The 16,636-nt window shown below is 33.8% G+C and overlaps 2 protein-coding genes across 3 annotated transcripts; one reads left to right on the top strand and one right to left on the bottom strand.

Annotated features, from left to right (window-relative positions):
- The first annotated feature begins 330 nt into the window (after positions 1-330).
- On the top strand, positions 331-12,436 carry LOC131595727 (AUGMIN subunit 3). The gene is made up of 17 exons (XM_058868181.1): positions 331-621; positions 721-867; positions 1,123-1,318; positions 1,764-1,830; positions 2,121-2,224; positions 4,653-4,737; positions 5,468-5,522; positions 6,440-6,571; positions 7,091-7,160; positions 8,258-8,315; positions 8,421-8,476; positions 9,248-9,400; positions 9,734-9,845; positions 9,955-10,096; positions 10,475-10,550; positions 11,444-11,539; positions 12,009-12,436. The coding sequence occupies exons 1-17, from the start codon at positions 434-436 to the stop codon at positions 12,138-12,140; spliced, it is 1,869 nt and encodes a 622-aa protein (XP_058724164.1). The 5' UTR covers positions 331-433; the 3' UTR covers positions 12,141-12,436.
- Positions 12,437-12,815: 379 nt separating this feature from the next.
- On the bottom strand, positions 12,816-16,035 carry LOC131595728 (WAT1-related protein At3g30340-like). 2 transcript variants are annotated; one of them, XM_058868182.1, is made up of 6 exons: positions 15,751-16,028; positions 15,606-15,662; positions 15,403-15,519; positions 13,639-14,041; positions 13,364-13,515; positions 12,816-13,284 (listed from the first exon to the last, which is right to left on the bottom strand). In XM_058868182.1, the coding sequence occupies exons 1-6, from the start codon at positions 15,936-15,938 to the stop codon at positions 13,161-13,163; spliced, it is 1,041 nt and encodes a 346-aa protein (XP_058724165.1). In that variant the 5' UTR covers positions 15,939-16,028; the 3' UTR covers positions 12,816-13,160. The 2 variants fall into 2 exon arrangements, with proteins under 2 accessions (XP_058724165.1, XP_058724166.1); XM_058868183.1 differs by lacking the exon at positions 12,816-13,284 and having other exon boundaries at positions 13,364-13,499; positions 15,751-16,035.
- Positions 16,036-16,636: the final 601 nt, after the last annotated feature.

Below are 16,636 nucleotides of genomic sequence, written 5' to 3'. Positions count from 1 at the left end.
ATTGCGGAAAGGTAAGTGTTGGAGAAAAATTGTAACAAATGGGGGAGAAATCATGCTGGTTCAAAATATACCAGATATTTTTATAGGTGCATCTACAAAACATTCTGGCACTAAGCCATATGTACTTACGAAATACTCCCTGAACTGAATTAATTTTCCATTTTCTCCCACATTCACTAGTTTAAAATAATTTCGCAAATGCACCTATGGAAAAATTTAATTTTTGAAAAAAAAATTACTTTCAAATGTATGGAAGTAATTTTTTTTTCCTCTTCTTTAAATAGCTTATTTACAAATTGTTGGGTAGGGTAAAGTATAAATATGTTGTTTATTGAAAGCGAGTCTAGCATTAGTAGCATACAATATATTTTCAATTTCAGTTTCGAATTTGAAATTTCCATTTCGTCAGTTGAATCATACAAGAACAACGAAAATGAGCGGCGCAAGACTGTGCACATTGCTCGGAGAATTGGGTTACGAAGGAGCAAATTCAGGATCAGATTCATTGGATCCCGATAGCTTCGAATGGCCATTCCAATACGAAGATACTCGCCCTATTCTTCACTGGATCTGCTCCACTCTTCGTCCTTCCAATATCCTCTCCCATTCCGAACTCTCTCAGTTTGTTACTCAATCCTTCTTCTTGTTGTTCATTCTTACTCTCTCTCTAACTTCATTGTAACTGTTGTTAGGGTTTGTTTGTTTCGTTATTTTTTTCAGGTATGAGCAATTCAAGCATCAAGGTAAATTATTGGAAGGAGATGATTTGGATTTCGCTTTTGATAGCATTTCAGCTTTCTCCGATACCACGGATAATCAGGAAGCTCTTTTTGGTCCTCATGAACCGCTCAGTTTGAAGGATATCAAGTTAGTTTGTTATTCCTTCAATTTCAATTTCATTATTGTTCAGTTTCATTATTGTTCAATTTCATTATTGTTCAATTTTCTCGTAAAAAATTAAAACTAACGCGAATTTTAAGAAATCGAAATCGAAAATGTTTTCACAAAGTAAATAGGCCGAATGTTAAATCAGAAAAATAGAGTGATTGCATAATGTGTTCTTTTAAAGTTATGTTTCATCTTAGTTACGGAATAGAATTTAATGAAATGTGTTGTGTTCAGGGAAGAAACCTTGGCTTATAAAGCTGAAGCTGCTGATTTGCAAAGACAGTTAAGTCAACTTCAATCTCAATTTGACATGCTTTCTAGCCAGGCGTCAACTTTGACGCAAGGGAGAAGAGCGCGTGTTGGCGCGACTTCTGTTGTTAGCGGACATCTCGCAACAATTGAGGAGAGCCTTTCCGGAAGAAATTTGCAGGTGCTTCACCGATCTCTTAATGATCACATGTTGATAATGAAGGAGTGTATTTTATCATGTGTTTCTTGTTGTGGTGATGGATTATTGCTTTTACTTGGTAAATAATTCGGATGCTGCATTTTTTACTTGCATTCGTGATGTTGTATGGTTGAGTTTTTCAATATAGAAATGTGATGTTGTATGGTTGAGTTTTTCAATATTGAAATGGTGCATTTTGTAGTAAAGTGATCAATCCAATAATATTTGTATTTCATGGTGGATCATTTTCAGACTTGAGTTACAAAATGATCTGGATATCGTTATTGCTAGAGATATAAAACCAATTTTTGAGTTTGAGCCCGCACTTAATACCATTATTTAATACCATCTTTCTATTTAATTTCCAAAATGGTCGCTTAGATGTCTTGTGGCAGTTTGTTTATATTAAATTCCTTTTGTTGATTAGATGAATGCAGTTCTTGGAAGGATTGCTTCCACAGCAGAGGAGTTGGCTCATTACCATTCAGGAGATGGTAATATTCCCTTTTCTTACTCTTCTATGTTGTATCTTTCTTATGCACTGTGACATCTGAAAGAAAAGATTTCTAACCATGAATCATGATGTATGCTTGCACACATCTGATTGTTACTTTTTAACATTTTAACTTGCAGTTGCTGCTGCTTGCTCAACTAGTTGTTTCGTTCCTCTATCTTATTCTTCTTTTTATTTATATTTATTTTTTAAAATTTGCTTTGCCATTGATTATTGACTGATTTCATCTTTCTTCTGAATTCTGATGAATTTTGCCACTTTGAAATGCAGAAGATGGTATATATTTGGCATACTCAGACTTCAGCCAATTTTTGTCCGGAGACTCAGCTTGTTTTGATGAGTTAAATCAATGGTTTTCCAAGCAACTCGACACAGTACGTCGATAAAACACACTTTCCTTTTCACTTTTTTTCTTAGGATTAATTGTTTGCATGCAACAACAAAGAAATTATTATTGACTGCCAAATTAACATAGAGTTATGTTCTAAGGACGAGTAGGTCAGCCGACTGACTAAAGTTGCTGCCTAGTGACATGATAGTCATGGAAACAGGCTCTCCACCCGTGGTGGAAAGGTTGCGCAGATATAACCTTCACCCCATAATGGTGGTAACCATGACACTTGCGCTCCTTTTCTTTTTATAGATTCTCTTCATCCAGTTTCTGTGAATTATTGTAAAGCAATTTCTGATTGTTGCTTGAGTAAAACATATGTTATTTGGCACCCCTCTTTGATCTTTTGGGTATCCACAAATAATTCTAATAAAATAAACAATAGATCGTAGACTGGGAAAGAGTCTGATATTGACCTGTTGTAGGACACAACTCTCATCTAAGTTCTCCCTCTTTGCCACATGGTAATTACTCAATCTTAGATAGAATGGAGACTACTGACTAAGTGCAGCAGAGCTAGGGCAATCTACTTGCAAAAGTACTTAAGTTTTAATTTGCAAAAGGTTACTTTCAGCTGACTGTATTAGTTGTTAAGATGCGGGCATCAACGCCTTATCCTATATTTACAAGACTTTGCATAGGGAGCAATCCATTAAGGATTCAGTTTCACCATCATCAAGAATTCTATTCGTTTCTCTCATTGATGTAGAAATGCCTACGGTGACGGGATACACGTCTTTCGAATAAACTGTGGTATCATCAAGGTGGGGCTGGGTTGGATATTTTGGTCACTGCGGTCCACGGTAGTTTTTAGGTAGGTCTGTGAGCTATGTTGATAAGATCTGAGATCCCAGTAAAAAATAGTTGCAACTTGTATGGAATGCCTGTCTAGTTTTCCAATCCAAAAATCTCCCTAAGTTGTGCTCTATCTGTTTCCTCCCTACGATTTGTATTGAAAATTTTGTCTATTTTCTTATTGAAATACCAACGGAGAGTTCCTACTTAAATATGGTTGTATTAGGTTCAGTCGACGTGGCACTGGCACTCATTGTGAGACAGAGGGAGTGTTGGTGATTTTAGTATCATCAATGCAATTTTGGTAGTAATGTGATTTACTGAAGGCCGATGCAATTATGCGTTAAGCTTGAAACGAGTTAGGGTAGTGCGGAGTGCACGCTCGTAGAGCCAAACGTACAATTGAATATGAATAATAGAAACGGGGTTCCAAGGGGCGGAGCCCCTGGCGGGGTCCAAGGGGCAGCGCCCCTGGCGGGGTGCGGGGCAGCGCCCCGTCGGGGTCCAAGGGGCGGAGCCCCTGGCGGGGTCCAAGGGGCAGCGCCCTTGGCTGGGGTCCCGCTGCCAGGTCAGCGGGCGGGGTGCGGGGCAGCGCCCCGAGCAAAAATTTCGTTTGAATAAGTTGCACCCTTTCCCAACGGACTTAACTGTTTTACCGAACAGATGCTTCGTTTCCAACCAACATAACTGTTTTTTACCGAACAGGTGTGTCTGTTCGTTGCTATTATTGGTCTCCTATATAAGGAGTCTTTCGGTCTCGATTTGACATACGAAATTACAGACTTCCTCTCTACATTCTGATCTGTTCTCTATTGTCAGAAACAGATTGTTCTTCGAGAATTATCCCCGCAAAGATTTCGTGAACCCAGACAAGAATAGGGTCGAAATACTTTGTTCGGAAAGTGAACGAACACGATTCTTGAAGATATCCAGGATTATCATACCGTATTTCTAACAGGGAGTACATCTTAGATTCAGTCGATGTGGCATGCTCCTAGTCCTGAACATTTCTGCTAAAAAAACAATATTAGGTTTCTTGTTGCAAATTGTTACATACACTCTACGTTAAAAATATCTGTAAGCTTTACTCAGTACTCTATATGCTCTTTTAATTTTCAGGTCTATTCATACCATATATATGGTCTTTGTGTAATATTTCAAAATATTAAGAGCATGATTGTGATTGTGTGATGAACTTTTCAGATTAGTCCTTTTCCTTTATTTAGCTAAATAATAAATTAAGTCTTGAAAACCATCTTTCCTGTCTGTCCTTGTTTTAGTCAGTGTTGTCGATGGCGGAGAGCCAAAATCCCACCATACCACAATAGTGGCTGATATTTACCATTGCGAGGAACCCAAAAACCGCCATGTATATCCGTCATAGCGGCCATGGCGGGGCAATTTGATAACAATAGTTTTAGTAATAGATTATTCCATGCAGCCAGCCCTGCTTTGAGGGATAAGGTTAATGTTCCTGTCATAACTATCTGGGCGTTACCCATTAGCCATTCTGTTTTCTAGATTTTTTAGAGTGGTATTTTTATCTTTTTATCAATTTTCTATCTGTTTAGGTCCTGATGCCCTTTCATTATTTTGTTTCTTAATTTCAATATCAGGGTCCATTTCGACTTGTTGCCGAGGAGGGGAAATCTAAATGCTCTTGGGTAAATCTTGATGACGTCTCAAGTAATTATGTTAGAGGTATACATATCACTCTTTACAATTTCCTTTTACTTTTTATCATCCTCAATATACTAGTATTATCTTTATCTATTTTGACTCGCAAATCTAATTTGGATCTTTGAGCTTCGTTACTGACAGTCAACATGAAAGTTTAGATTTATTCTTATCAACATAAATATTTGTTACTCCCTCCGTCCCACAATGAATGACCCAGCCCACCATTTCACACAGATTAAGGAAAGTGTAAAAAAGTAGGAGAGATAATATTGTTTTTACTATAGTACCCTTATCATCTATTAGGAATGGTGAACTTTATAATAATTAGAGGGTAAAATTTTAAAAAGTGTATTGGAAATTGAAATGGGTCATTCATTTTGGAACATCATTTTATTCCAAATGGGTCACTCATTGTGGGACGGAGGGAGTATTGTATAGCATTTGTGCTGATGCAAAAAATAGGTAACATGAGGTTGCATTTGTGTTTTAGTTTCTTATTTGTTGCTCTAATGAAATGGTTTGGGCTAAAGATATATTACACATCATAAAGCTGCATTTGAATTAAGTTTCCCCTAAAGTGTCTTTAGTCTGGACAAAACTGAGGTTCATAACAATTATTACATCTATTACTCTGTTTAAATAAAAGATATGCAATCATGTTGTGGCTTATGCAAATGAATTCTTATACACAAACACACATCTGTATGAACTAGCATAATGTTAACTTGACTTTTTGCGTGTGGTTAAACAGATTTAGAAAAATCTCATCATCAACGTGTATCTGAGTTGCAACGGCTTCGTTCAATGTATGTGCTTCTTTCCGGTATTATTGCTGATTGTCTGCTTCAGTAATTTGTGGATTGATCTATAAGAACAAACCTTCTATTAGTCTGCTTCAGTTCAGTAATTTGTGGATTGATCTATAAGAACAAACCTTCTATCCTTCCTCGGTCCTCCAAATATTAGGGTGTCGCCTCATTAGCTTCAGTCTCTAAAGATTTTTATCACCATCTTGGTCCTTAAAAAAATTCAACTGTTACCATTATAGTTCTCTAATTTTTCCCATCAAGCTAGTCACTCAAAAGATACAAAGTTGTCCCCCAATTTGTCCTTGTCTCACTACTTTAGTCCTTTAGATGGATGAATTTGGTGACAGTTGTGTATATTTGAAGGACTAATTTGGTGGAAAATATTTTTAGAGACTCAATTGGTTGTACCAAACACTGTAAGATTGGAAACTGATTATACTGGATAAACTAAAATTCTTGTATTCCAATAATGTGTGTATTATTATTACCTAGACCGAACCTTGATTCTAGCCAGATTCCAATCCAAACTTGGTTTATAATTTCCTTTGTTTTTGAAATAGTTGAAGGGATGTCTTGACATGGCATTCTGTGTATCATGTGATTAGTCCTATTTTTGCCAGCGTACCATCTTAGATTATCTCATGGCGTTCCTTTTAAAGACACACACATGTTGTACAAATTGATGTATTAGATTTAATTAGACTGGATGCTAGACTAGATCCTGTGGGTGCTAGAACCATGGTGACTGCCTAGCTTTGTAACTTAAAGGGACAAAGTTTGAATTCCCATTGAGCAATGTATGACCTAGTGATTTCCCCATCCCCCTAAATTAATAATGATATTCCCCTCCCATATTTTAGAAAAATTGTTGAGATTCCAATATTTTAGTTCATATGGTCTTTTAATCATGTTAGATTTGGAATAAGTGAAAGACAATGGGTGGAAGCACAAGTTGAGAATGCGAAGCAGCAGGCCATTTTAATGACGCTTAAATCACAAGTATCATCAGATGAAGCTCACATGCATTTTGATCACCATTTTCTTAGGTAATTTGCTTCTAATTTTAGCTTTGATGTTAGTTACAGGGCTAGGCTACTGTACATTGTTCTACCGTAATGCTTCAGCTAGCTTACTTGATCTATAATATATGATCTACTCCTTTAATAGATGTCAGTATGTTCTTTCTAGTCTATAATGCCTTTATGCTTACTGGGTTAGATTTGTAACTTCTGTCCTCCTTTATGATAATTATTCAAGACACTTGGCATAACCTTCTTCACTGTGTTTTAGAAACCATTATAGCTCCATTTGTGATGTGAACCCCTTATGTACAAGAACAAAAATGCATATGAATGACCAGTTTACAAAAGCAATATTCTGTCAAAGAATTCTTTTATTTTTTGAACTTTTATTTTTTGTTGTGAAATCATATCAACATGATAGGTTCAGGATATTTTGAATTAAAATGTGAACCTTCAAATTTTTTTGACCGTAAATGCTTTTTATTTTTTAAATTACAATGACAGTTAGTTATATGTAATCATGTGATTTGGTGCAATGTTCAGGAGAAAGCATTCTGAGTTGAAAGGAGAACTTTCAAATCTTTATAATCATGAAGAAAAACTTCTATCAGAGGTTTGTTACTACATGACTTCTGTTCAATGCTTGTGTACCTTCTCACTTCTAGCATTGTTTTTTCTAATAAAAATGATTGGATTTTTATATTCAAACATAATTGACAAATTAGCAATTTTGTATTTAGCAGTTTGAGTTGTATACTATGTGTAATCAAAGGCATTGCAGTCTCCTTTTTTCAAAATTTTAAAGCTTAAGTTTTGAATTTAATAGTATGTTATTTAGAAAGTCAGTGCTTTTTCTAGCCATATTGTTATGATTGACATAAATACTAGTCTAGTGTGAAGTTTATTCTGTTGATTCCCATTCTCCTATTCAGATCCAAAACAGCGGTTGTTAAGAACCCAATGAAGGGTAGTGAGAATATGATAGAAACAATTGAATGAAAGAAACTATCCTATAGAGTGGTGGGAATAGGAGAAAGAGTTCTCTATCAAGGGTTTTTCCCTTTTAAAACCAAACTGCACTATTTTCCCACACAAATCACAACAATCCCTCTACCCTGCATCTCCGTTTTTAGTGTTTATTATGTAACTGACCCCGCCAGTCTAACCAGCAAACTGCTCTGACTGTTTCTAATTAATTTTTGCTTCTCTTCTAGCTTGACAACTCCACCACTAGATGGGGGCATTACACTTACACCTTAGAACTACTCCTTAGTATGTTAGCTTGACAACAAATGGCCTACCTTCTGTTTCATCAAAATATGATGAAAGGGGCAACAAATACCCTGAATATGAGAAATGATAAAGTTATTCAAGAAATTAATGTTTCGCCTCATCAATGCACCAAAGGACCTAAAAGTTTGAGCCGTTAAGCAAGGAATAAAAAATGTGGCCTACCACATTGACTTAAATTAATTATGTAAGTCACGGCGTTTTTCATTGAAATCCAATTATGATCTTTACATATGGAGGTAATGGAATAATTGGAAATACATAATCAGATGGAGCAGAACTTGTTGTTCTTTGAAGATTAAGAAGATAGGACTGACAAATTATATCTTAGGGCCTATCGGTGTTAAAATATCCTACCATTTTATGATTATCATTATTAAAATATTCTCTTTCATCTGAATACATTTCTCCCTTATTCAGACTATTCCAGAATTGTGCTGGGAACTAGCTCAACTCCAAGATACTTATATTTTACAAGGTATTTTCATGGCTGTAATATTTGGAAAAATTAATTTTTTTTCTTTTTTGTATTTTAGACGTTCTTTCTACATGTTTAGAACTTCTCATATATTTTATCTTCTAGGTGATTATGATTTGAAGGTCATGCGCCAAGAGTACTACATTAACCGGCAGAAAGCGGTATGTTTAGCTACTTATCTTGATTGTGTTTGTTTGTAAATGTCCTTGAACCTTGGGGTAAGTTAATTAGATTCATGTATGCATGCTGCAACTTGAGATATTTCCTTGCCAAAACTTAAGAGTTACTTGATAGTTAGCTACATTATTTTGATGCACGAATTCTGTTGAATACACAGTTTTATAGGGAAAATGCATGAATTCTGATTGCACACAGTTCACATAGACCAGGCAGTACATTTCTTGCTCACATCCCCTATTTCTGCATTTCAGAAAATCTGCTTCTCTAAAAGTCTGTTAGTGACCAGGATTTATTGTTTGAATTTTGAATTAGTTTAGACTAGATTATTTTGAAATTAATCTAGATTAAATTAGCATTTTAATGAAATACAGCTATTATCTATGTTGTATTTTATCTTTTATCCTTTATAAATTTGTAGTTGAATTTCAAATTATAACTGGTTGGTCAGTGTCTTCCTAACCAACACTGTCTGCCTATATATTTGATCCATGTAGAAGTGTAACCTTGAAAAATAAGGAATGCAATTATTATTTCTTTAAAATTTCGGGGTTCTTAAATGGAACAAATCCAAAACTAGAGGTACAAAAAGTGCAATTAAGCCAATCACTTAGTTATGGATATTTAGGAGATTTATTTTTCCAATTACCGTGAGCTATTTTCTGTTGCCAAACTAACACCATCGTTTTAAATGATCTATAACCTTTAAATTTTGTGATTAACCTTCGGTAATGAACACTCCTTTCTTGTGGCAGTTCATAAACCATCTCATCAATCTGCTTGCCAGGCATCAATTATTAAAGATAGCCTGTCAATTGGAAAAGAAGCACATGCTTGGAGCATATTACTTGCTTAAGCTTATCGAGTCTGAGCTGCAAGCATACTTGTCTGCAACAGAGGGTCGAGTGGTATAGTTTCTTACTATTTTCCATTGCACTTTTTTCTTTAGTTCTATTGTTATTATTTTCTTTATTGCTTCAGTTCAGTGTCACATTCTAGTTCAATTTCTCCACTCACCCCTTCCGTAAAATAGTTGGAAGGTGGCTTATAATGCTATGATAAGTATAGTTTAGTAAATAACTTTACCTTTTGTCTTTTGTCACCAATGCCCTTGAATATACCTTATAAAGATATCTTCTATTTTGGCATTCCTTATATTTCTTTTTTGTCCCTAGTTTCAAAATCTTAAAGTTTACTTCTTTACTGCTTTTATCTTTTAAACTTTATTTGATGGTTTGCAGGATCGTTGTCTGGCCCTTATCCAAGCTGCAACTGATGGTCAAGAACAAGGGGGAGTACATGACAGTGATCATTTTTTGCATGCTATTAGAGACTTGCTGAAAATTTATTCAAGTAGGGATTCATTTATCAAAGTATTATGATTTGTTCAAGTTATAATGATCTCACAGATTTCTTATAAGCTGTCTTGTGCATTTTCTTTGTTACTTTACCTTTTTCCCAGATACTCAAGCTGCACTGTCGACATACGTATCAGCACCAGGCATTGTCCAACAGATATCAGCCCTTCATTCAGATTTAATGACACTTCAATCGGACCTTGAAAATTCTCTTCCAGAAGAACGAAATAGGTGTATTAATGAACTGTAAGTTTTTTGGTAAATATTTGTGAGTCGTTTGTTATGATATCGTTTTTGGGCTACTTATTCATAAGCTTAATGGCCTCATGTAATCAAAGTGCTCTTTTATATGCCAAAAGTTATTATTTCTATTGTAGTTAGATGGTTATGGTTGTTGACATGGGTGTAAATAGAAGTCACCTTACATTTATTTGCACTGCATGAGATATTTTATTTTTCTTGATCAACTGCATTATTATTAAATTCGAAGCCCATGTCCTAATCGTTTCGTATATACAATCATATTTGATGTTGTTGCATGTTTTAAATGACATAGCTTTCGCTCTTATTTTCCATAACGGTCAAGGTTTGAGTGACATTTTCATTGTGGATTTTTCAATACAGGTGCGACCTTATTCAAAGTATGCAACAACTGCTCTTTGCATCTTCAACAACTGCACAGCCAATATTGACCCCTCGGGTATGAATTCTCATTTCATCTATAGCTATTACAACTGTTTTTCCTTTTTTCTTCTATGGTTTTAGCTGTTACTGTTAGTTGATTGACCCCTTAGTACTAACTACTAAGACCTCTCTTCTACAAGGTTGGGAAGTAGAGAATCAAATTTGGTAAGTTGTTCGATTCACATGCAGCATAGTGGAATGCCTGTGTAGTTGTGACAAATTAGGAGATAAGAGTGGTGATTTCAGTTTGAGATTAGTGAGATATATATGAAAATAAGGGAGAGTGGGAGTTTGGTAAGACACTGTCCAAATGTTTTAAAGGTCTCTGGGCAGAGGGAGGTTGGCAGACCCTCAGATTTGTAGATGTTGCTATCTTTAATTTTCTATTCTTCAGTGTTATCAAGAGATATTTTAGATTTCCCCTAGTGAAGAGCTATACTCTGTTGTTCCCTATTGGTAGTAAATTAGTACCTATCAAAGCTTTTTTTTTACATGTTTATTCAAGGGTAAGAATGGTATTATTCAGTACAATACCTATGTAACTTGTAAGATTCTCTTCTCTGTAGACTTTAAATATTTAGGCTCCATTTGACGAGAACATCTCGGGCTGACTTGAATTTGTATCAATGCCATCCTATATTTGCGTATGAAGGGAAATATAGTTCAATTAAAGGGGGAAAATGAAATCCAGAGAAAGCTCTATTTTGAAGCATTAGAAGTCGTGTCATTAAATGGTTTAATAAAAAATTGTTTTTCAGTAGAGTTCAGTGACATTGATTGATTCACTGAGCTGGCCCTACCTAGTGGAATAAATGGTTACTGTTATTATTGTAGGGTTATATAAGTTTTTGGCACCTTTTTCCTGTGTTGTGATTTGCCATTTTGTGTTGTTCTATATGTCTTAATTAGCCATTGATGAAAGAGCTCGATGAGATGGAAAAGATTAACGCAAAGCTTTCTGTTGCCGTGGAAGAGGTGACACTAGAGCATGTCAAGAAAAATGAGGTAACGTGACTTTAATGTTTAGGTCTATCTGATTTGTTCTGCACAATTGCACATCACAAAGCCTTTTTGAAGACATCAAGGTTTTTCATTATAAATGGTGTATGGCGGAAAGAATAACAATATGGCAGATGGCCTTGTGGATTATAGTGAAAGCATGCCAGCTATAATGCGAAACAGATTATAAAATATAATAAGAAAATAATGACATAATTTTGCCATGCGTCGCTATTTCACATGTCTCTGTCGTGTCTGCTTTCTATTAACACTGCTTCCCTTATTTGTGGGTTTGATAATCTGAGCCTTTCATCGGGCGTTGGTTTTCAAAGTAAAATTTGCAAGATTATAGAATGCAAAGGGATGTGGGCACATTTTTGTTATACATATTATGATTGACTCCTCCACATAATTACAATGATTCAGAACATTTTTCTTTTATGCTAATTGAAGCTTGATTTTCATTGTCATCCAGATTGTAAAACACCATTCGCAAGAAATAGGACTTCAACGGCGAGTCTTTGTAGACTTCTTTTGCAATCCAGAACGGCTCAGAAGCCAAGTTAGAGAACTGACTGCCAGGGTTAGAGCCTTGCAAATTTCCTAGTAACCATAAGTAGTTTCTTTATTTTCCATGATCACTTTCCTTCTGTAAGGTTGTTTTTTTCCCTTTATTTTCCTCTCTATACAAACTCCATCTCCAAGTGTGGAATGCACTATCCTACATGTGTTTTAACATTCACCTATGTATCCCCTGACTTGTGTATATTTTAATAGAAAAGTTATACGACAACAGCCTTCTTCACATCTTTCTCCGTGATTGATGCCAATAAGCAACTCAACTTAGAACTCTTTCGTAACATTGAAAAAGAACAAGGAACTCTTCGTTGTGGAGTTAAATGATGTGGGGTATTTAACTATTGGAATTGAGAAAGTGAGTGTAGCTTTTGAACAGAAATAGTGGCTATCACGTCATCATTACACAGTTTTCTGTTGTTTGTAGAGTGTTCATGTTTGTTTGATTTTGATTTATTAAGCCAATTTTATTTTTCTAAAGCTACTTGGTAAGATTTTGATTGTGAGTTGTTCTGACCTTGATCAATCTTTCAAAAAACGACTCTTTTTCAATTTAAATTATCTAAACTGCCATAAGTTAATATGTTGATATTTTCTTAAAACATGATTTCTAAACAAATGCAAAATTTTGGGTTTACAAAGGTTGGTATTAATTAATAGTTTTGCTGCAATATTTTCTATAAAAGCCATCAATAAATCAAGTCTGTGTTTTTTTATGTCTGCAATAAGGTGTGGTTAAAAACACTCGACATAGTGTATACATGCATACACTTGTATTTTTAACTGCTTGATGTAAACATATTTATTGCATCAATGAATCCAACGTTTGCAACTATGGATAAGCCTGTGCTCTCCTTGATGTAAACATATTTATTGCATCAATGAATCCAACGTTTACAACTATGGATAAGCCTGTGTTCTCAGGTGTCTGTAGTATACTTGCTACATTTATAAAAAATCGTTACAATTTCATTGCTATTTCTCTTGGACAGACGCCTTAGCATAAAGAGCTCACTGGTCTCAATTATTCATAGTGAGGTTGGTGGTATTGTTAGTGACATTCTTCATCCTTTTGACTTTCTTGAATGTCCTTCAAGCCACACTGTTCTCTCTCTTTACTTTTACCCCATAAGAGCATATACATGCCAGAAATGACCAAGACTGATCCTACAACACTGGTTATTGCAGATAGGAAGGTATTAGAGAAAATGCACTATAAAAGTGAAAAAAATAAAAGTGATAGCTAAAACTAACCTTCCTAGATAAATTTCCTCTTGTAATATACATAGATCAAGCACAGCTACAAACATCTGTAAAAGTGGGGTAAATGCTGCAGTGAATACTGGACCCTTTTGTTTGACACACCATGCCATTGCCACATAGCATAATCCTGATCCCACCAACCCCTAGGAAAGCAAATTTTAGAGCAAAAGTTTCTACTCATAAATTAGGCTTGCTGAATCTTATATTAATTTAAATGCAAAAACTTTCACAATGACGTGCTTTGTAATAAGGGATGATATTCTTACCGAATATATAATAGTCATTATCTGTAGCTTTCCTTTGAGAATCCATTTGGCATTGTTTCTATGGATGATCAAGTTTAATATTGCGGATTGAATGGCAGCAAAGAATGACAAAATGGCTGTGCTAGAATATTGATATGGATACTTTTTGCCAACCCTTTCTTGTATAAGAAACCATGAAGACCAGAAGAGGCAACATGCAATCAGAAATATTGAACCTATAATCCATTTCTTTAAACTGGAGGCTGATGCTGGTATTGTGACTTTGTTAGCTACAGGATGAGATTGTGGGTTGATTAAGGGCATTCCTTTGTAAAGGATCAATAACAAAGCTCCACCAATACACACAAAAGTTCCCAAGACTTTGGCTTTACCACTCTTGCTTTTCATGCTCACTTTCTCCATCCTAAGAATTCCAAGCCAAAGATTCAAAATATGGTAGGATAAGGGGTTTTTTTTGTTGTTGGAATAATATGTATTTTATACAATAAAAATAATACAATAATGTATAGCAACATTAGCTAAATAAATACATTTAAATAAATATGTATTTTTAAAATGAGTTCTTGAATTTTTAAAATTTAAAATAAATATAAATAAACACAAATAGTTAGAATATTAGTTATAAAAATAAATACAATTTTGTATAGGGTGGACTCGATATCTCAGCTGGTATGTGTTAGTTGAGTTAAATGAGTGTAATTTATTGGTCGTAAACAAGTTGATATTTATAAATCTAACAACTTTTTTGAAAAAAAAATACAAATTTATATAAATATTAATCAATAAATTATTGCCTACAAAATTTTAGTCCCTACTTTCTGATAAAAATTGATGCTTTAGTTGGTACCTTTTATAATAAGGGATACCTTTTGTCTCTAATCTAGGTATTATAGAATTAAAAACTATTAGAGTTTAATCTAACTCATTGTTATAAAATTGGTAAGGTGAGAAGTGTCCCTCTATATATACTCTTGGGACTTTAAGATCTTCCTAATACACTCCCTCACGCCCAACACTCTTTTGGACTTGGTGCGTAGATATTAACTGTGGGCGGCCATGGTCCGATCGATAGACTCTGACACCACATTAAAATTTGACCTAACTCATCCTTACAAAATCGGTTGGTAAGGTGAGGAGTGTCCCTCTATATATACTCTTTCAATGCTCTATCTCCAACCAATGTAAAACTTTAGGATCTTTCTAATAACAACCATTTTAATAAAAGATAAGGACTGACTTTTTATATAGGAACTAAAATTATGATTAACCATTTTCTTAAGCTTATTCCAAATATCATATGTAGCTTTTTGGAAACAGTATTTTTATAAATTTACTTCATTTTAGAAAACTGTTATTTAAAATAAAAAGGTGTAGAACACAAAATAATAAAGTTAAAATTTTAAATTTTAATTTTTAAATGTAATAATGTTACCATTTGTAAAAGAAAAATGTAATCATGTTACCAGATTAATTTTTTCATGATTTTTAAAATTTTAAAATTATTTCAAATAAAATAGAAAATATTTAAAATAATATAATTTTTTTAAATTTAATTTTTAAATAGTTAATTCACATTATTAAAAAATAAAATTTAAAACATTGGTATTTTTGTCACTTTCTAAGAATATAATAAAAATAAATTGTATAAAATGGATAACTTTAAAATTGTTATTATAAGTTTTACAAAGCTATCTAATTTCATCTTATCTTTATCTTATCCTATTTTATTTTGGTAATTAAATGAGCCATAATTTGTCGTCTTACCCGAAAGGGAGAGCCATAATAAATGTGAATACAGGCACTGTATTGAGAAATGCACATGAGAAGGTTGCTGATGTATATTCAAGTCCCACAAGATAGAGATATTGTGTGAGTGTTACTCTGAAATACATTCAATAAAATCATAATCACTACTTCAAATAATTAATATTAATGCTTAACTAACAGTTGATTAGAAGAGTACTTACCCTACAAGAGCACTAAAGAAAAGGAGACATATTGTATGGCCATCAATCTTGCTTTCCCTGTAAAATAGAAAATTATTAAAAATAAACAAGAAAATCATTTAAATACATAAATAATAACTAAGAACATTTAAATATGGTATAGTACCTTTCAAAGATGCAAGCAATAGGTGCTAAGAAAATGGATGCAATTGCTTGTCTATATGTTAAAATGGTTAAATGGTCCATTCCTCCATTAAGAATTTTCTTCAAAAATACATTGACAATGGATAAAGCTAAATTCACTATAATCATAACCATCACTGGCTTCCATAGTTCATGGAAATTAAACAACATTATATTTCTCTTTATTTGTGATTTGTAAATTTCTCTTTACTAGCTTGAAGACATGCTGGGATGGCTAATATGTTATTCAATATATATAGAGGAATTAACCTTGTAAAGAAAGAGGTGAATGCTCATATATTCCTTCACAAATATTTTTGAGTTTGTTATTTCTTTGGTGGGATTTACATATGTCATTCCACATTCGTCATCATCACTTTGATTGACATCATGCCACCCAAAATTAGAAATTTACAACCTATTATCGTCTTATATTATAAATAAATTTTATTTTTTAAATTTATTAAAAAGAGTTTAATGGTTATGCACTGACGGTGTAACAAAGTTTTACACCGTCATCCAATTAAAATATAACGCTCTGTAATGTCATACAATTTTTTTTAAATTTTGAGTCTGACTTATCCTGATTCATAATCGTCATTGGTTGACAATGTAAATTTATTTTATACTGTCAGTGTATATTCTTTTTTTCCTATCAAAAAATAATGCATCTGATCTATTTATAAATCATATAGATAAATTAGATACATTTTTTTTTAAAATTTGTTTATAATATAAAACAGAGTAGTATAAATTTATTTGTAAAAATTCAATTTTGATCGGTAGAGTTAGAGTTAGTGATGTAGCTTTCATGCTAATAAAAGTAAGTGATTTTTCAATTTTGGCTACTAGAATTGGTGATGTAGCCT

This window comes from Vicia villosa, linkage group LG4, assembly GCF_029867415.1.
Source record: "Vicia villosa cultivar HV-30 ecotype Madison, WI linkage group LG4, Vvil1.0, whole genome shotgun sequence".
In the NCBI taxonomy this organism is placed as follows: Eukaryota; Viridiplantae; Streptophyta; class Magnoliopsida; order Fabales; family Fabaceae; genus Vicia; species Vicia villosa.
This window is presented reverse-complemented; position numbering and strand designations above follow the sequence as displayed.